Source organism: Rhinopithecus roxellana, chromosome 6 (assembly GCF_007565055.1).
Source record: "Rhinopithecus roxellana isolate Shanxi Qingling chromosome 6, ASM756505v1, whole genome shotgun sequence".
Taxonomy (NCBI): domain Eukaryota; kingdom Metazoa; phylum Chordata; class Mammalia; order Primates; family Cercopithecidae; genus Rhinopithecus; species Rhinopithecus roxellana.
Window position 1 is genome coordinate 17,706,416 of NC_044554.1, and position 22,543 is coordinate 17,728,958.

At 36.5% G+C, this 22,543-nt stretch overlaps 1 protein-coding gene and 1 pseudogene across 2 annotated transcripts in view; one reads left to right on the forward strand and one right to left on the reverse strand.

Annotated features, from left to right (window-relative positions):
• Window positions 1-22,543, reverse strand: part of MAGI2 (membrane associated guanylate kinase, WW and PDZ domain containing 2) — a 1,518,597-nt gene that overhangs the window by 478,860 nt on the left and 1,017,194 nt on the right. For both annotated transcript variants that reach the window (XM_030933117.1, XM_030933118.1), the window contains exon 6: window positions 18,903-18,982. In XM_030933117.1, coding sequence (XP_030788977.1) covers window positions 18,903-18,982 — 80 coding nt within the window. The remainder of the gene's footprint in view (window positions 1-18,902; window positions 18,983-22,543) is intronic.
• On the forward strand, window positions 15,655-16,157 carry LOC104680365 (annotated as a pseudogene).

A 22,543-nucleotide genomic window follows, 5' to 3' on the forward strand; every position in this document is an offset into this window, starting at 1 on the left:
GTAGCACCCACAAATTACTTGATACATGGTAACTATTAATATTAAATACAGTAACATAAAACTAGTGATAGACAGCAAGAATGTATTCAATCAATTCTAGGGATTTTATTTATGATTAGACATACTTCTATGCATATTTCAAAGTATTTTCTTCCATATAGGAGTCTAAAGAAAAACTGTTACAAGTGAAATGATACAGTTTACTTAATAATAGTAGGAGGGGCTGGGCTCGTGGCTTAATTCCAGGCCTTTGGGAGGACGAGGGGGGTGAATCAATGAGGTCAGAAGCTTGAGACCAGCCTGATCAGCACAGTGAAACCCTGTCTCTACTAAAAATACAAAAATTAGGCAGGTATGGTGGTGGGCACTTGTAATCCCAGCTACTCAGGAGGTTGAGGTAGGAGAATCACTTGAACTCAGGAGGCGGAGCTTGCAGTGAGCCGAGATTGCACCACTGCACTCCAGCCTGGGCGACACAGCAAGACTCCATCTCAAAAAAAAAAAAAAGAAAAAAAAAAAAGTAAGGGGAATTACTTACAGTACAAGTTCACACAGTCAGTAAGTGGCAAGTTCACACAGTCAAAAAATGGCAAAACCAGGATCTGAATCCAAGCAGTGTGGCTCCAGAGCCTATGTTCTTACAGACTATCTTGGTTTCCTCTCTGTAGTCACATGCCTGAGAACTCTCTGGATAGTATCAAGTGTTTACATTAACTAGGTTTGCAGATGATCATCTCTTATCCTTTTAAGTGTTGCATCACCATTTTTGCTGCTATTATGACTTTGCTCTCGTGGAAAACTTTATTTTTCCAATCTGTATTAATGTCTTAAAACTGCTATCTAACATTTAGTTTAAAAAATAGTCATTTCTTTGCTGGATTTGTCTGAGAATTTACATACACATACCGTACACAAAAGGAAAATGTCCTTTGAATAGAAGGCAACAATTTTCAAGATAAGACAAATATAGACAATAAATATTATATAACCTAGGAGCACTTGATAATATCTACTAGATCAAAAAAGTTACAATCTATTTTCTCCAAGGCAGTAAAGGAGCCAATGAACATCTTTTTTAATAATAATAATAAATTTAAGGATTGCACATAGCCCTTGAAGAAAGCTAAGCATTTAATAAGTTGAAGACACTTTTTACCATTCTTAAGGGAATACTGTATTTCTAAGAATGGCAGGTAACATGTGCTCTGAATGATACTAGCAAATGGTAACTGCAATATCATTCCTCTTAATGTGATGTTATAAACCCAGTGGAATGTTGGGAGAGCACTCAAGCATTCCTCTAAGCATGAATTCCTAAGTTGCATAATAATGCTAAGTGCATCATCCTAAACATATGCTGTTGTTTCTGCTTATGATAGCTACAGTGGTACTGATGCTCGGCATCTTCTAGAAGAGGAAGCTGGTGAGCATTATAAATCCCAGGGACTCCTGATGGTTGTCTATCCTTGGGCTCTGCTGCATGCCTAGTGGCAAGGTAGTATAGGGGAAAGCTCACCAGCTGAGGAACCACAAGGGAAGGATTCTAGTTGCAGTTCAACCAGCAATTAGTTTGGGGGGAAATTATTATACCTCTTGAAGCCTTGATCTCTTGAATGTGAATATTAATTTTTACTGTTTAATAAAGTGCTCAAGATAACAATTGACATCTGTGAAAATGCTTTAAAAAAATATTCTGTGAACAACAAGTACACACAAAAGCAACTGAGGCACAAGATAACACAGCCTATAATAGGGACTCAAAGTGTTTCTGGATTGCTACCATCTGATCCCATTACTTAGCTATTTTTCAACTAACCTGCAAGCTTCTTGGCTGGGGCCCAGGACTACATTTTCTATAGCTTAAGACCATCGTATGTAGGATAATAAATTGAATCTACAGATTTTTCTGATGGCACATAAGTATTTGCCTCTGTTCTCCTACAACTTTGTAACATTTCTGCCTTTCATCTTCACTATGCTCATCTATTTTTATATTTACATATGACTATACACTTGCTTCAGTCATAAAAATCATAAAAACCTTTAGTCATAAAGATCTACTGTTCTCTCCCATCTATAACCTTCCTCCAACTAAATCCACATGTAAAACAAGTTTCTTTCTCTCTGTCTGGTATGACACACTTCTTTAGTCCTCTAAAATTCAGTGCAAACATCCGTCTTCTAAATGAAGTCCTTCCTAATTGATCCGGGTGCATTTACCAGGCACTCTTTTTCACCACTCCCAATGATGTGCAATACACAGACACACTGACATACATACACACATATTTCTTCCCTTATGCAGTTATACAAGGATAGAGTGGTTTCCTTCCGGAGATCTAAACACAACACTTCTTCAGCCTTCCTCATTCCAAATAAACTCACTAGTAGAAAGCTCTAAGTCAGACACAGACCATTAAAAAAAGCCCAAAAGTGGGAGGGAATAAGCGAGAGAAAAAGGAGAGTGAGGACAAATCTTAAACGAGTTCTCTGGTCAGATACATATAAAAAGTGAACCAGTTATGAAACAGCTACAACATCCCCCAACTCAATGCTTTGGTTTTTCGTTACCATCTGAGCCCTTGTCATCACCAGGGAACAGTCTCTGGCACGTATCAGGTTACACACCCTGCATCCCTACAATAACAACATTAACCAGTGTGTTTTAGGCTTCACAGTTTACAAAGGCTTTCTCAGACACTATCCCATACGATGATATGACTGTAAGATTAAGCCAATGGGAACACTATCTTATTGGAGAAAAAAATTATCACATATATCTCTTTATTTATATGCAAGTTGGGCTTCCTCTCTACAACTGTGTAAAGGGAACTGTTGGCTTTACAGAATCAGGTAGCTGGTAAGCTGCGAGTTGCGTAAAGACAGTGAAAAAGGAATCTATGTGATAGTGCATCAGCTTAGGAGATGGGATTTTCATTCGGCTATGCTCCCCAGAAAACGCACAAGCTGCATTTCAGACTGGATGGAAAAGGTAATTTCAAAACCATGCTGCACAAAGTGCTAATAGGACACAACTCCAGGTACTAGGATTAAAACAAATTAAATATAATAGTGATTGAGGATTGCCAAGCCCTATTGGTGGACAAAGCAAAGTACACTTTCAAAATTCAGAGTGAGATCTACACATTTTAAATAAACCTTAAACAAGCTTCCAATTCTATGAAGCAAAATTCTCTGTACAAAATAAAGTTTCCAGTAGAATCTGAATGGCAAATAGACAAACAAGACCAGGAGATTTTCAACTCATACATATACTAATGAAGACATAATCTTCTACCTGTAGAAGTTAATGAAAATTTTCCCATATAAAGGTGAGAAACAAATACAACAGATTCGTTTTTCTAGAAAATATAGTGTATATATTATTAAGATAAATTTAATTTTACATATTAACTTAAAACGTGCTCAAACATAGGGAAGTCAATTCAAAGGAGAATACTCTGATGTTTTTGCTAAAAACTCAAACTATTGGAAAACTATTATTTTTTGTTGTAAAATAAAAAAAAAAAAGGGGAAGTCCACATCATGGTACTTCAAGTTTTATATTGCTCATCTATCCCTTTCTTGGGTCATAATCTTATCAGGAGTTCCATCAGTACTTGGAATTCAAATCCATATTCTATCAATATAGCAAGTTGACGTCTGGACCTTTTTGAACTCCAGCCCCAAGGAAGATTCATGAATGCTACTATCTGAATCTTGTGTGTACGCTTTTTAAATGGCAACAACACAGTTTTAGTAATCGCAGTGGAATAAATGAAACAATAGCAACAGCTGGCATTGCTCCCAAGAAAAAAAATTAAACGGAATGATACATAAATCATGTAGCATCTTGAATACAAACACATAAACCCTGGATTTATGCTGAATACGGAAAGCAAGGTGAAAGAATAGCTGGATAGTACACTGTTGTGAGCAGTGAAAGGGGACACCCTTTTAGGAAAAGGCGGTTTTAAGAGAACACATTTTATTAAGTATAAGAAATATTTTCCTCCATGAAGGATTTCATAGAGAAAAACACAGAATAAAGATTAGAAGAACACAGATAAGATAAGAATAATAGTTTAGTAATAGAAAGAACTTGAAAGGAAAGGTAATATAACAAATACAGACCTGGCTAGAGTAGGAGTGGAAGATGGAGTGAACTGAAATTACCTAGAAATAATAATATCACAGAAATAAAGCTTATTAGAATAATGAGAAATGGACATAACACTTAAATGTATTCACAATAGCAGACAGAATTAATCAGAGTTGGAAGGAAAAAGAGAGTCATCAGCATCTAGATGGGAAGTCAAGCCACAGGATTGGGAACAATAACGTAGGGACAAGGGTTGAGGAGAAAAGAGAAGGTCACTAAACGAAGCAATCTAGTAGAACTTGAACATTTAGGAGTGACTCTAAATCCAACCCATCTTTAAAATTCTGCTCAAATTTCCTCTCTTTCCCCAAGTCTCCTTGGAACACTCCTGGGTTCACAGTCAGTGGTTTTTCATTTCATTCTTGTTTGGTGGATGACTCCTCACATCATTGTTAAACTCTCCTCTTTATTTTTGAGGAGCTTAGTATACTATCTCCCCACTATACTGCTCTTTGAAAACTGGGTTCAGAAGTTGTGTTTATTTGCATTTTTCATGGCAAATAGTTTAATTCTACAAACAGAGAGGTTATCCAACGAGTGTTTGTCATATGGACAATCAGATCCACTTACTTTGTTTGCAGATAAATTGCATTAAAATGAGTAAAATGACTTACGATATCATGTAAGAACTAAGTACTAGAATTGGAAGGAAAAGGACACTCTTTTTTGTAGCTTTAAACCACTGGGGTGGGAGTGGGAGTAAATCAGCCTTAAAGGAAAAGTTTACGTTAGTTAAACCAATGTGAAGGCAAAGAAAGAATATAAATTAGAATAAGCTGAAAAGATACTGTGGGAGAAATTAAAATATTTCTTAATGAAAACAAATACTGGGAAACCAGTAAAAAATGCCAAGGGCTAATTTTATTGGCCAAATATGGAAAATAATATAATCTCCAAGAATTACAACTTAGTAGTAAGAAGTTCAGGGACAAACACAATCAATACAATTTCACATTGATTTTGCATTGCTGATTTGAAGTAGTACCTTGGGAATTGTGGTTCTAAATCTATTTGGGTTCTTTACATAGTTTTGGTATCAAAACACAAAATAATGTTTGCTCTTTTTTGTCTGAGGGCAACATTTTTATGCTCAAGGAGTTCCCACAGACAGCACATAAAATCTTAAGCTACTGGAAAGATAATTCCTGGTAGATATGGGTCTTTAACAGTAACATGGATAGCTGTGTGACTGGCATCACTGAATCGATATTATTCCAGACACTTTGAGATGCATGGTGGTTAGGTCACAATTATGCACTGAATTGTATCATAAGTGCTATTTTTTATTCTCACTAGTTAAAAAAAATGTTTTAAAAATCATCATCAGCCTTGGAATGCACTGTTTTATGATGCATAGCATTTAGGAAACCTTAAAATTACATGTACTGAGAGGGAAATCAGATCGTCTCACTTCAGCAACTGAAATTAAACCCCTCTTCTTTTTTCCAACTAAAAGCCATAGTTAATGTTCAATTACTCGGCTTTGAGTTGATGATCTGGATCTGTTTCTCCCATTTCTGAGAAAACTTGTCTATAATATTCAGATCAGTGCTTCACCTTTCTGTTTTGCTTTCTGCATTGTTGAGCAAACCTAACCACTGAGGGAAGCTTAATGCCATGCCTGGCAGTGTGATTGACAGAGACTCACATTTAGCTCTTGCAGAGATTGTTCCAACATTATGTGGACTATAGTGAGCATTTATTTTTAAAAATTGTGAAGGCATAGAAAACAACAGAAGCTAACTCTTTTTGAAAATGTTGTAAGAACACAGAATATAATACTTATTTTATAATATCTTTCAGAGAGCTAAATTTACCCTGTAAGTTTAAGAATTGTAGTAGTCTGTTCTCACGCTGCTAATAAAGACATACCCAAGACTGGGTAATTTATAAAGGAGAGAAGTTTAATTGACTCACAGTTCCACATGGCTGGGGAGGCCTCACAATCATGGCAGAAGATGAAGGAAGAGCAAAGGGGTGTCTTACATGGCAGCAGGCAAGAGAGCTCATGCAGGGGAACTCCCATTTATAAAACCATCAGATCTCGTGAGACTTACTCACTACCACAAGAACAATATGGGGGAAATCGCCCCCATGATTTAATTATTTCCACCTGGTACCACCCTTGACACATGGGGATTACTACAATTCAAGGTGAGATTTGGGTGGGAACACAGCCAAACCATATCAAGAATGTAAATTATATGACAATTAAAATAATTATAAAATTATACTGATCAGTCTATTTACTGATAAGATGTCCTAGGGAAAACACTGAGAATATTTCAAAAAATTTTCCCTTCTTATAGGTTTTAAATGCAAAGTTTTAAAGGAAATTTTATTTTATTTTTTATTATACTTTAAGTTCTGGGGTACATGTGCAGAATGTGCAGGTTTGTTACATAGGTATACATGTGCCATGGTGGTTTGCTGCACCCATCAACCCATCATCTACATTAGGTATTTCTCCTAATGCTATCCCTCCCCTAGCTCCCTACCCCCCAATAGGCCCTGGTGTGTGATGTTCCCCCGCTGTGTTCATGAGTTCTCATAGTTCAGCTCCCCCTTATGAGTGAGAACATGCAGTATTTGGTTTTTTGCTCTTCTGTTAGTTTGCTGAGAGTGATGGTTTCCAGCATCATCCATGTCCCTGCTAAGAACATGAACTCATCTAACGGGAAAATATTTAATCTAGTTTCCCTTAACATGTTTTTAGGCCTGAATGCCTCTAGTTTAGACATCTTGTGGCATTAAATGGTGGACACAACACTGATATCCATTTTACACTCAGATGACTTGGATCTAAGTCTCATTTTCTATTTACATTTATTAGATCATTCCCCTAAATCCTTTGGACTATAACATAATTATCTGAAAAATGGGAGTTCAAAATCTCTACCTACATCACAGAGTAGATTCAACAGAGAGAATGTTATGTGAGAACACTTTCAAGTTTTAAAGTACTGTTATCAATTGGTACCAGAGGTCATATTTAGACATCTGGTTCCAAACAAGATGGTGTAGACCCAATTTTCCCCATTTCCTCCTCTCCAAATACAGCTAAATACCCTGGAAACAATTCAACAGACATTCACAAAAGACCCTGAAAGGTGGAAAGAAGGAGGCAGGAATTAGGAAATGACACCACAGCAAATGTGTAGGACTTTCTTTTCTCTCCCACGTATCTCAGATAGCACACCAAGAAGACCTTCAGCCTGGAATGGACAACAGGTGTCAACAAACAACAAAAGCAAGCAAACAAAAGAGAAAAGCCTACTCTCTCTGGCTGAGGGCAAGGAAAGGGGGAGAGTAACTGGGACATGGGGCAGTCTTTTTCCTGACCCATACCTAGCAGCAGTAGTAGGTCCCTTTAACCTGTAAGTGGTGGCATCAGTAGATCCCAGAAAGGGTAACACATCTTGCATCCATAGCGGCAGCTGGAAGCACCTGCACTGGTGAGGTCAGGGAATCCCTGACATCAAACCTGGTTAAATATGGAAAATAATATAATCTCCAAGAATTACAACTTAGTAGTAAGAAGTTCAGGGACAAACACAATCAATACAATTTCACATTGATTTTGCATTGCTGATTTGAAGTAGTACCTTGGGAATTGTGGTTCTAAATCTGTTTGGGTTCTTTACATAGTTTTGGTATCAAAACATGAAATAATGGTTGCTCTTTTTTGTCTGAAGGCAACATTTGTTATCAATTGGTAGCAAAATCAGGTATGGGTGACCCATCCTCTTCCCCATACCTGCCTATATCATGTGGGCAGAGATAACAGGCCAGAGAAAACACTTTCCATCCTACAGATCCAGTGTCTAACATCCCTACTAGTCACAATAGGTGACCTAGAGAAGTGCTTTCTGTAATTTGCAAGTGGCACCAGCAGGAATATATGAGGAGCTCCAAAGTCAGGAGAACTAAGCAGACCAAAATAGCATTGAAGAGCTGTGCAAACTAAATGCATTTGGAACTACAGCCTACGAAACAGGCCAGAACCTACATACCAAACCAAAACACGGACATTCTTGGCTAAAATGATATATTTTTATTTTAAATGTCCATTTAAAAATGGTCTGTATAAAGAATGTCCAGGATAAACATAAATAAAAGCCATGAACCAGGACAAATTGGATGAGAAAAGACAATAAACTAATTCTGATAACCAAGAAAAATGAAATGTCAAATTTATCTGACAAGGATTTTAAAGCAGCCATCATAAAATTGCTTTAACAAGCAATTATGAATTCTCTTGAAACAAAAAATCTCAGTAAAGAAGTAGAAGTTATAAAAAAGCACTAAATAGAAATTAGAGAATGGAAAAATAAAATAATAGGAAGTAAAATCTTGCTGGGTAGGTCAGTAACAGAGTGGATATAACAGGACAGAACAATGAAATTAAGGACAGATCCACAAAGTTTATTCAAAAAATTCAAAGACTTGAAATTGTTTCTATTTCACCAACTTGGAAGCAATGAACCAATTCCTATAAAACTACAAACTACCAAAACTAACAAGATGAAATGCACAACCTGAATAATCCCATAACCATTAAAACAATTGAATTTATAATTAAAATCCTCTTGAAAAAAATCTCCAGGACAGTTGTTTTATGGAGAATTTTACCAAATATTTAAAGAAAAAATTGACACCAATTTTACACAATCTTTTCCAGAAAATAGAAGAGGAAGGAATGCTTACCTACTCATTTTATGTGGCCAGTATTACTATGATACTGAAACCCAATAAAGACAGTACAAAAAAAATTACAGACCAGTATTTCTCATGAACACAGACACAAAAATCCTCAATAAAATATTATCAAGTTAAATAAAACAGTATATAAAAATAATTATTCACCATGTCCAAGTTGGACTTATCCTAGGTATGCAAGGTTGATTTAATATTTAAAAATCACTCAATGTAATCTACCATGTCAACAGTTTAAATAAGAAATATCTTATGATTAGATCAATTGAAAATAGTGTAGATTCAGAAATTACAAGAAATCTACCAAAAAGTTCCTACAAATAAATGATTTCAGCAAGTACTTGAGATCTATGACCAACACATGAAAATCAATCTCATGTATATATTCTAACAACAAACATACAGAGACTGAAATTAAAAACACAATACCCATTTACATTGCTCAAAGAAAATGGAATGCTTAGGTATACACTAAACAAAACGTGCAATATATTTTTGCTGAAATTACAAAATACCGATGAAAGAACTCAAAGAAGGCTTAAATAAATGGAAGGGCTTATCATGTTCATGGATTGGAATACTCAACACATATATATGTTGAATAATATATATCAACACAGTAAAGATATATATTATTGTCAACTTAATCTGGAGGTTTAATACAATTCCTATCAGAATCCCAAGATTTTTGTAGTTCTAGAAAAGCTTATTCTAGAATTTATATAAAAAGGCAAAAGACCTAAAATATCTAAGACAATTTTGATAAGAGTAAAGTAGGAAATATCACTGTATTAATCTGTTCCCACACTGCTATAAAGAACTTCTGAGACTGGGTAATTCATAAAGAAAAGCAGTTTAATTGACTCACAGTTCTGGATGGCTGAGGAGGCCTCAGGAAACTTATATTCATGGCAGAAGGGGAAGCAGGCACATCTTACACGGTGACAGGTGAGAGAGAGGGTGTGTGCGAGTGCAGGAAAAACTACCATTTATAAAACCATTAGATCTTGTGAGAATTCACTCACTATCATGAGAACAGCATGGAGCAAACTGCCCCATAATACAATCACTTCCTTCTCTTGACACATGGGGATTACAGGTCCCTCCCTCGACACATGGGGATTGCAACTCAAGGTGTGCTTTGGGTGGGGACACAGAGCCAAACCATATCAATCACTCTACCTAAATATTAAGGTTTACTATATAGCTGCAAGAATCAAGACAGTGTAGTACAAGTGAAGGAATAAACCCATAGATGAACAGAATCCAACAGTTTATGACAAAGGTGCACACACAATTCCATGGAAGAAGAATAGCCTTTTCAACAAATGGTGCTGGAACAGTTGGACATCTATAGGAAACAAAAATAGAGAACCTTAACCTAACTCTTACACATTAAATAAAAATTAACTCAAAATACACCACTGACTTAAACATAAAAAATAAAGCTATACAATATTTAGAAAAAATATGAAAAATAATTTGGGACTTGGGGCTAGATTGAAGAGTTCTTAGACTTACTACCAAAAGTCTGATTCATAAAAGGAAAAATGATTATCTGGATTTATCAAAGTTAAAAATATTTATCCATAAGAGATCCTGTTAAGGGGATGGAAAGACAAACTGCAGACTTGGAGAAAATGTTCATGAGTAACACATCTGTAAAGACATGTAAAGGAACTTGTATACATAAAGAACTTTCAAAACTGAGTTTAAAAAGTAAACAACTGGCAAAAGACCTGATCAGATTTGCCACTAATTAGGATATAGATATGACAAATAATCATATAAAAAGATGTGCAATATCATTAGCAATTAGGGAAATGCAAATTAAAACAAAAAAGCAGTATCACTATACACCTGTCAGAATGGCTAAAATTTAAAAAATACTTATAACCTCAAATGCTGGCAAGGATGCAGAGAAATTGGATCACTTGTTCACTGCTGGTAGGAATGTAAAAGAGCACACCCATTCTAGAAAACAGTTTGGCAGTTTGTCCTAAAACTGAAATGCACTTAGTATATAATCCAGCAATTGCACTCTTGGGTACTTAGAGAAGTGAAAACCTATGTTCACACAAAAATCTGTATGCAAACTTCCATAGCAGCTTTACTCATTCGTATTAACCAAAAACTGGATAAACCCACAAGTCTTTCAATGGGTACCCTAAAACAGACTGTGGTACATCCATGCCATAGCCTACTGGCATAGTATACTGCAATAAAAAGTAGCAAACTATTGATACACACACTGGAATGTATTTCAATAGAATTATTTTGAGTGGAAAAGTCAATCTCAAAAGTTTACACACATTATGATTCCATTTGTAGAATATTTTTGAAACAAAGTTACTGAAATGAACAGATCAGAAGCTGTCAAGAGTTAGGGATCGGTCAAGGGGAGGAGATAAGCATGGCTATGAAGGGGTAGCATAAGGGAGCCCTGTGGTGATGAAACGGTTCTGAATTTCGATTGTGGTCATATTTGTGTATAACTTCACATGTGATATAATCACATGGAACTACACACACACACACACACACACACACACACACACACACACACACAGACGAGTACCTGGCAAAACATGAAGTAAGCTCTGTAGATTGTACCATTGTCAATTTTCTGGTTTTGATATTGTACTGTATTTACATAAGTTAACATTGGGGGAGGCTAGTGAGGGGCGTCTAAGACCTTCCTGTAAATTCCTTAGTAACTTCCTGGGAATTTATAATTATTTCAAAATTTAAAACGGTTTTAAAAAGTCATATTTGAAAAATTTTGAAATCATTCTGCTACTGTGCAAACCAGATTTGATGATGTCATTATTATTCTAAAAGTTGTATGCATTGAGGAGTAATGACAAGATATAATTCATTGCTCTACATGCGAGTAACTTGAGCAATTAAGAAACAAAGTAGGACAGAATTTTATAATCCTTACCTAGGCACTACTTTGTAGCCACATGAAATATTAACAGGTAGAAGGAGAAAATACATAAATCATTGGTGCAGGAAGGATATTCAAAATACTTAATAACTTTTATGGTCTGGACATAAACCAATCAATAACAGATTCTGAGGCCAACGAGAACAGATGCCAGCCACAACCCAAAATTTGGTACTGGTGCACAACAGTGGAATATCCATCCTACCTGATTTATTTTTGATAAATTGTACTATTTCCTCCACAAAAGATTCATAGTCCTAAAATGTTGGTATTTCTGAGTACTTCTGACCCGAAAAGACTGGAAAGGGCACTATATTATTGGATGAAGCATACCTCAAAATGTTGCTAAAGCACATCACGACTAATACCAGTCAGCTACAAAAGGATTGCTTCTATTAGGATATTTGAAATTTTCTCCTTTTTTACAAACACATATAAAATATCAGTACAAAAACAAAATCACATTCAAGTTAATTTATTATATTTCAAGGTGGATGTTCAATATTTGCATATAAATAGTTTTTACAGTTTTGAACTTTTAGTACTTGAATAGTTAATACTGTTAGAATCTTTTTATGAGTTCTTCCTTGAGGAAAGATTCCAAGGTGCTTTGCGAACATAATCTTAGCAGGTTTATCAGATTAGAAAGAAAATACTGAAAGGTAAAATTAATTTGGTCATACTTAATTTTCTTGAGAAATTAGGATCACTAATTATCAAAACAAATTTAATGAGAAAGGGCCAAAGCCCCTATTTAAGGGAAGATAAACAATGTAATTTAGAAACAGAATCTGAAATATGAACATAAAAGTATGAACGTTTTAATCAGTGTGTCAGTTTTATAAAACTCATTTAAGAAATGAATTGAGGCCGGGCGCGGTGGCTCAAGCCTGTAATCCCAGCACTTTGGGAGGCCGAGACGGGCGGATCACGAGGTCAGGAGATCGAGATCATCCTGGCTAACATGGTGAAACCCCGTCTCTACTAAAAAAAAAAAAAAATACAAAAAATTAGCCGGGCGAGATGGCGGGCGCCTGTAGTCCCAGCTACTCGGGAGGCTGAGGCAGGAGAATGGCATAAACCCGGGAGGCGGAGCTTGCAGTGAGCTGAGATCCGGCCACTGCACTCCAGCCTGGGCGACAGAGCGAGACTCCGTCTCAAAAAAAAAAAAAAAAAAAAAGAAATGAATTGAAACTAATTAGTGTTTTCCACTATTTTAGAAAGGCAACTTCCTTCTGCTGAAAAACATCCTGTTTAATAAGTATTATAAAGCATGGCATACGCTGTCTTTGTTCATGCACATTGTGGACACTTTTTTAAAAAGATAGATTAATTAATTAGTTCAAAGCATTAGTTAATTCCAATTGAAATGCACTACTCATGCAGGTAAATGGGTTAAGATTATGTAATTTTTTTTCCTGTAGTAACATAAGAAAACTCACTTAAAATCCATACGTATTGAATATAGAAACAAAGTCACCCAGTTCATGTAGATGTAATTATAACTTCATGAAAATTTAGAGACAGCTTAACAGGTTGAAGGGGGAAAACTACCCAGTGTATCACTATCAAGTTGGAATTACCTAGATGGATAATTTTAGCCTATATGGATTTGTTCATTTCCATTTTGCCAGGACATTCTATAGTAATTCAAAGCTGTTAAGGTAGGATAACTATTCAGAATTGTTTCCCAGTTATCTTCTGTAAGGCTCATTTGCTGGCTCAGAGTATTACCTGAAGGAAAGAAAATGATCAGTTATGTAGAACTGATGGTGCTACAATCATGGTGCTTCCAACATGTGAAGGTAAATCTGCATGAAAGAGGTAGAACTCCCATTTTACAGGTAAGAAAATCTAGGCTCCCAGAGATTAAGTACCTTGCCCAAGAACCCAGAGATTTGGGTTTGGAACAGTTTTTCCTGACTCCAATCTTAAACAATTTCTTCTCCTGTACATTATAGTGTGATCCTACTGGGTTTAATAACATTTCAACTTTCAGAAAAGAATGGTCCTACAAGGCTTACTTCACTTTTGAAATGGATTCTAACCCAGCAACGCTCATGGGATGTCAGCACAGAAATGCTTGTGATTGAAAATGTCTCAGGAGGATCCCATATTACTGACTCTGAGGGGAGAAATATGATGGGGTTTTATACACACTTTAACCAAACTTGTATCCAAGTTATTCAGTGGTTAACTGCTATTTCTGTGGCATTTTAAAAAAGACTATATTGGCTTGCTAAACAGCACTCCCCCAAATACTAATATTAGAATCCAGTAGTAGGTGGAGACGTTTTTTCTGCCATGTAGACTGCTGCTAAAACTCCAAAAGTGTACAGAGCTATGACAAATGCACAGAACATAATGACTTCAGTATTTCCAGCCCTATTGTGAGAGAAGGAAGTATGTTTTCACATTTAGGAGCAGTATTATCCTTTAAGTAAAAAGGCAAAATGATTGCTTTACTGTCAGCAGAATAAGTGCTTGTTTAATATATATTTGTTCTGAGCCATCCATGCCCTGTTTCTCCTTAATACCAATGAGAACACTTTTGTTAGTTTTTTCTCTAGTCTAGTTAGCATCCCCTCTCATCTCTCTTACTTTTCTTCCTCTTATATTAATTGGACTAGGAATTAACTTTACTCATTTATGTAAACAGATCTGAAGATGCAAACATTTCCAGATACATATCTACATACACTACATACCTCTATACATTATACATACTGAGCACACATATATGACAAAATAATATATAATCTTCAGTTATTAAAATGTAAATTAGGATAACAGTAAAGATTTTATGACATCCAGCCCACTAACATCCAAAATGTACAATTTTAAAATTACTGTACTAAAATTTCTGCTACCAGATAGGATGGAGTGAGTAGCTTATTAGACATGAGAAAACAGAAAGTCTAGATAAAATGTAAAAAAGTAAGCAGCTTAAAGAAATCAGAAACTAGCTGGAGCAACATGATTCTCAAAAGGGAACCCTGGAGAGGTGAAGGAAGAATTTGCAGTTGCTTTTTGTTGAATCTGGGCTCTTAGAACAGTATAGACTTGGCCTGGGAAAAAAGCCGCTGCTGGACATTAAAGAAACCAGAAGAGTGAGGACTCTTGAGGCACTGGAGTGACAAATATAGATGTGAGAGATTTCAGTCAGTCAGTCAGTTATCTCCTGACATTTGTCAATTCTGGAGCTGTAGGATCTAGAAGCAAAAGAGTTACACTAAATCCCCCGAAAAACACCTCAGAAATTTGGGAGACTGGCAATCCTGAGAAAAAAAATATTTAAAAATATTGGTGTTCGGCCGGGCGCGGTGGCTCAAGCCTGTAATCCCAGCACTTTGGGAGGCCGAGACGGGCGGATCACGAGGTCAGGAGTTCGAGACCATCCTGGCTAACACGGTGAAACCCTGTCTCTACTAAAAAAAATACAAAAAAAAGCTAGCCGGGCGAGGTGGCTGGCGCCTGTAGTCCCAGCTACTTGGGAGGCTGAGGCAGGAGAATGGCGTAAACCCGGGAGGCGGAGCTTGCAGTGAGCTGAGATCCGGCCACTGCACTCCAGCCCGGGCGACAGAGCGAGACTCCGTCTCAAAAAAAAAAAAAAAAAAAAAATCGGTGTTCAAGACCTGCTAAGAGTAGAGTCCCTCACAAACATGGTAGGTTACAGTTTGTCCTGTGGATCAAATTCAGCCCGCCCCAATTTCTGTATGGCCCATGGGCTAAGAATAGTTTACACATTTTCGAATAGCTGAGAAAAAATCAAAAGAAGAACAGTATTTTGTTATGTGAAAGTATACAAAACTCGCCCTGGCCCCAGATGGCACACGAGGCCACCTGATGCGTTCTGTCTGAGATTCTGGCACTGAAGACTAATGCAGGACCCCAAGATTGGGAGTTGTGGGTGCAGCGACTGAAGAAGGAATATCAGTCCCTTATCTGGTATGTGGAGAACAACAAGAATGCCAACAACGATGGTTCCAACTGGAGTCCAACAAGGTAGCGACTCAGTGGTTTGGAAAGGGTTGGTATATCCATGACTTCCTGAAATGTGATTTTGACAACGAGTTTGAAATTCTTATCACATATCTTACTACTGCCCCAGAAATTGCAGTCCCTGAGCTGGATGGAAAGACAGCAAAGAGGTACAGAGGTGGCAAAATATGCCCGTCGGATAATTTCAAATCTTTGTGGGCCAGGAACATACCCAAATTTGAACTAGCTCATCCCATGGCTCTGGGGCTGGGTCCACGGCTGGCAGTGGAAATCCCTGATCTGATTCAGAAGGGGGTATTCCAGCACAAAGAGAAATGCAACCAATGAAGGACCAAGCCACTGAGGCAGGGCAGAGGGACTTTTGATAGGCTTCGGTCCTGTTTTCCTGTGTATCACACTTAACTCATCTAACTGCTTCCTGGGACACCCTCCACCTTTAGCTGTCACTAAGTAGCTGCAGCAGGAGGGGGGGAAAAAGCCAATACACCAAACAGTATTGCTACTGGGTTTCTAAGGCTGCACAGGGAAGCGAAAGACTGGTCTTTGGAAAATCAAGAGGCAATTTCTATCCTCCCCGCAAGTGGAACAATACGCGGTCCTGGAGGCATGGGGGTAACTGGAATAGAGTACATAGTCTTTCTGGTTTCAGGAGACAACCCATCAATAAAAGCTGCTTCCTCTGGTTAAAAAAAAAGAAAGAAAGAGAAAAAGAATAAGAAAGTATAAAGAAAGTATACAAAACTCAAATTTTGATGTCCATACATAAATCCTTATCAGAACACATGCATGACCTTTATATATTGACATATGCTGCTTTTGCACAATGAGTGCAAAGAAACTGAATGACCTGCGAAACCTAAAGTCTTTGTCACCTGGCCTTTGACAGAAAATGTTTGCCAACCTGGACTAGGCTGTTAGTTGAAAACTCCGGTGGCCAAACACTCAAAGAAAAGGGCAAACTCAACCCAACCTCACGCTGGCTCAGTTCTAGTTTGGATTAGGGTAATTAGCTTTCACTCTATCTGCCTAGCAGAGGAACGGCAAATCTTTGCTGGAAAAAGATATCATCATTGGAGCCTCTATATTTTTAAATACACATTTTATATATATTCCTGCATTCAGAAAATTACTGTACTAACTTTTCTCTGAGCTGAAGTGTGATACATATGAAGAAACATGACTTAACTGGCAAGTTCAATAGCAATCCATTAACACCTAGTGTTCTTGTTAAGTAATACTAATCTATGTCATTTAAAGAAAAGTAAAACATAGGTAACAATATTACCTAAAAGCACTTTTCTTGGCAAGAAAACTTATAATAGGTGTCCAGAATAATAACATTCTAACAAACTAGATGTTAGTTTCCACTGTAAAAATCGTCCAATAATATAAAGACTAGAGTCTGTGAATTATTTTGCAGTAAATGAAAACAAATAGCAGTTGACCAAGTTACAAATCATCCTGATCTATAAACTGAATCCTAGAACTTGTTTCTCAATGACATTTGGTTCAGAGGACACCAGCATCGTATTTTAGGCATCTACCATCCTGTGAAGTCTGATAAGCACAGATGTGGGAAAAACAAATAATGCTGAAATGTTATAATTATGCAATATGTTATGCTTACATCTCTCTCAGGATTTTAAAATCTGATTTTAGTAGCTTTTTTATAATAAAAAGCACAATTCAAAGGTGCAAGACAGCTGAGAAGTTCAATATGTCACAAAACTGCAAAATTGTTAAATTCACTTTAATTAGGATTTACTAAGGTTTTACAACTGTGGCATAAGTAAATCATAACTCCCAGTTAGAATAGGTTATGTTAATTTTCAGACTATCACATTCTGTAACACATGTTTCATCAGTGTCAATGAAATATAACCCAATCATGCTTAAAAGTTTAGGTCATACAATAATTGTATGGGATTCAACTGCATACAGTTGTCCTACTATACAGAAAGGTACAGATGTGGTTATGAATACAAAATTAAATATAAACTAAAACTGGATATTTGTACATTTATATATGTTCATATAAATTACAATCTCTAATTTTTAATTTAACTCAGTCCCTAGCCTGTCAACAGTTACCTTATAACATAGGAATGCACAATGTCACGTGGATAGTATCTGAGAAAGTCAGAATTATGCTTGCAAAGAAAGGCATTTTAGAATTAGACACTTTAAAAGTTAACTTTTTAAAAACTTTGTATAAAGTTCAAATATTCTCTGCTGTTTTCTTCACCTTTAAGAGCTCCTCAATGACAGAAACCTCTGAACAGAGCTCTAATAATTTAATCACATAAAGTATGTGAATGTGGTCATTTAATAAATCATTAGAGAGTATGCTATTGATCATCTTAAACTATATGTGCTCCTTTAAAATTAAACTCAATATTTAAAAAAATTACAAGTATCATCAGTAACAGACTTCACCCATATAATTTATGAATTTAAAAACAAGGTTTACATTCATCTAGTCCTCAAAATTATTTTTAAAAAATTCTTCACATGCATGAAAACAGTCTATTTTAAAGCAGGTCAATATTAGAACACTGAGAATTGGAACATACTAAGGATAATCTAAGACATTCAGGCAACAGGTTATTTTATTCAAACGCTTGATTCAAGGAAAGCATTTCTTTATAATTCTGAGTCCTTAATAATTGCTAGAATGCTATGCCTTTGAATACAAACTCAAATATTATAGTGCCACAAACTGTTTCTCTTATGCATCATATCTGACCCCAATTAAAAGTTCAGAGTCCTCAGAGCGACATACTGCTAACAAAAAGTCCTTAGTAGGTAGTGGAAAGTCAGGCCAGGAGTCAACAGAACCAACAGAGATGACAGAGATGTGATATTCAGCACAGTCTCCTCAGAGAGAAAAAGCAAAACCACATGGCCCTGCTGAAATGCCGAGTTAATTCTCTCTCTTATCTGAGCATTAAACATTACATCGTTAAAATTGTTTCAACTAGATTACTGCCTCTTCAGGTGAGACTCTCATTTAAGAAACACAAACATTCTCAAAGCACATTGCTGAAACACCATAAAAACTTAATAACCTACCATTTTCTTTGCACTCTTCTGGAGGTTTAGCCTTTTTCGCAAGTCGTGGATCCAGCCATGATGTTGTCTTTGTGTTATGGCTGAAAAGAAAAGAGATCACTCTGAACAGACACATACTAAAAGGAATCAAGTTTATTCCTTAAGAAAAAAAAAAAAGCAGGGTTAGTCCAACAAAATTGCAATCGATACACTTAATTTGCTTACTGGTTCTAAGTAGCCCTGAAGGAGGTGTAAGAGTAATTGTGCAAGGCAGCTGTAAATTTGGCAACCTCAGCTCCCTGTCCTCAAAGCAGCTATTTTTATTAAAATCAACTAGAATGTTGCCAAGTTAACCTCATTGAAAATGCAGAACTCATCCAGAGCAAAAGGAATTTATTACAAATACAGGATTCTCCAGTTGGAAGAGCACAGTCCACCGGCTCTGATAATGTTTCCTGAGTTTTGCAAAAGAATTATTTTCATCTTAAACCTACCCTCTTCATAAACAGTTGTTTTGTTACCCTTTAACTACAGAGCTGGCAGAGGCAGTACAAAAGTGATGCAGATTATAGCATGTTCTTGGGATTCCTGCATTTTCTCAATAAGTGATTAATAGCAATTTTATTAACTTACATTAAACTATCTTTCATCCAAATACTTTCAACCCAGCTCAGAAGGTAGGGGATAAGACTGCCTGCATTCTTATGTTTCTGAAATGGAATTTCCAGAAATTAATGATAAAATAATATTTTTGAAAAAATGTTTTCTTGTAAGACTTTTGCCAGAAATTTAAAAAGTAAAGGAGAGATATTCTTAGTGTTTCTTAAAGTGGTCGTGAAACAACCTGCATTGGAATTACCTGGTGGACAATGCATATTAACAATGCATATTCTGGGTCCACAAAGAACTATCAAATAAGAATCTTTGATATGGGACTACACAATCTCCATCACAGGCAAGCACTCCCAGTACTTCTTATGCACATTACAATTCAAGAACCACTCATGGCTTGTAATTGCTCATCGGGGCCAAAATATTTACTGTGTAGAGCTGTCTCAAGCGATCTCATCTACCAATGGACAAATTATCAAGAATGCAACATTTATGAGGGCCTTGGGAAAAGAATGAGCAAAGGCACAGGTGTGGGAACGTGTGAGGTGTTTCCAGGGAACAGTCAGAAGGCCAATGAATGAAACATGAAAGGAAGAATAGAAGAGAGGATGGAAATAGAAATCAGAGCCAGGTAATAGGCATACTTTAGCACAGTTGTAAGGAGGTCAAAATGGTAATGATGATACAAATTGCACATGTATTCTCTTTCTTTAATGACATTTAACTATATGTTGCCAATCATAACCACAAATGTTAGCTAGATAATCTGATAAACCAGTCTGTACTTGCAATGAAGGTTAGAAAACTCACCCAGGCACTATATTTAATCGCAAATATGTAAAAACCAAGTTCCTTCTTAATGGAGGAACTTTCAAGGCAGGAAGGAGGGAGGATGGAGTCAAGATGGGTAGCAGAAAGCTATTCCGAGGTGTTAAATCACTCTTCAAATAGCATTTTCTGAATGATCATCCATCCAATCTGTGTAGGTATAGAGCCATCTATGATTTGAGAACTGTGACATAAAGACCCTTGGGTCATGAAGTTTCTGCTCCTGAAGAAGATGCCATTTTATTTCTGACTTTCACATGGGATAAAGACAAAGTATTCTCCATCACATTCTTAACATTTAAGAGCTCTTCGATGATAAATGCCTCTCAACGGGCTCTAATAAGTTGATCAGATAAAGGCTGTGAATTTGATCAAATAATAAATCATCAGGAGAGCATGCCAGCTTTTATTTTTTCCTCAATTTGACCCTTGTAAAGTCTGGTGGTACTTCATTATCAAGTTTTAGAAGGATGTAAAGTATGGCAGACACTTTCATCTGGTTCTGGCCTTTGTTTGTATGTCAACATAATCCAGCATTTTCTTCTGAACTAAAGACTTGAAGCTTAAGGATGCAGGTTCTGACTACTCCTAATGTGAGGATAGGGGCACTGGGTTCAGTGTTTGCTGCTCTCATTTTTTTAAAAAATCACTTAAAAAATGCTCTTTATAGACATGCCTCAGTTCAAATTGTGTGTGTGTGTGTGTGTGTGTGTGTGTGTGTCTGTGTGTGTATGTCTATGTTTCTATGAGGTGGGGAGAAGTCTTGGGAAGTAAGCAGGAAAATACATTTCTCTTCTTTTCATCCTCACCTGCTTCTTCCGAATCCTTTCCCCTTTTCGGAGAAAAGTCATTTCTAGGCTCCTTAGACATATTCACAAAAGCAAACACATCCTTGGGTAAGTATTAAGGGAACATTACTAAGCCACTGCAGAGAGTCCAATTACCATTTCTACTGCACACCACCATGGGTCTCAAATACTGGCTAATTTAGTAGAGAACTGTGAATTTTCCAGCTTTCCTGAGTTTATATAAAGCATTTCATTACAGGCTGATTTTTTTTAGGTTGAACTAGCATTAACGATATGTCACTTTAATGCATTTTGACAGATTGAGTCTCTTATAGTTAACACCATTTTTAGCTGATCTTCAGAAACGATTCTGAAAACAATGTGGGTAGTAGTTACCTCCAGTAATTGTCTTAAACATCACGTGAAGATCCAGCACAGTATTTTTCAACAGTGGTTCTCACCAGCCTTGTAATTTGCAGGCTCCTCCAAGATTCCTTGCAAATAGGATATTTTTAATGCATTGGGAGACAACAGACCAACCAGCTCTTCCACTTCCCTTAAATTACATATTTTAAACCTTAATAATTCCATTTGCAAACAGAATTAAATGTCGGGCAGGAAACTGTGTTCAAAATGGGATCATTGAGGGATTTTTCCACATTCTGGGTACTATCACGTTTAAGGAGGTTATTTCCTTTCAGTTCCTAGCTAGGGCAGATTCAGGTGCATGACATCAGTTTTCTGCATCTATCCAAACTGTGTGTCACATAAATACCAGGAAAAGAAAATGCCAATGCTAGATAATTTTATATTTCAATTCAAGTTTCCTTAACAGAGACACATACACATATATAGGCTACATTTGCACAGAAACTTTTCTTATTCCAGCCGGAGAATGCAACAAATATTTTCTAGGAACTTTGAATCATACTAATATACTACTTCATGTATTTTTAGGATGAAGCGAATGTGATGATCATGAAAAGTGAGAGGTCAAGTGAAAAAGCCAGTAGCTATTTAAGTTCAGTCAATGTCATATTTTAAAACTTGGATGAAAACCAAAAACAATGGTTTATCTTATGGGCATATCCCAAACTCTTCTCTGATGTTAAACTAAACACTGGGTCTGTCTAGAGGACTAGAATAAGCCAGAAGTGAAATTTCAGTCAAGTCCGCATTTCTAGTTTAAATTCATATCAGAATGGCCTTGAAAATATGCAATAGGCGGATCAGCAATGAACAGACATTCCTGTACAACTTGTAAGCTTAAATTTTGCCAAACTGACAGAAACAGCAGGTTAAATAATACCCTATCTTCTGAGAAAACATTCTTCTCACATAGAACATGCTTCATTTCAACAGGAAAAGCTATTTACAGTGCATCACACCATTGCAAAGTTATTCTCACTATCTCGTGTCATTTCTTGATTGTCT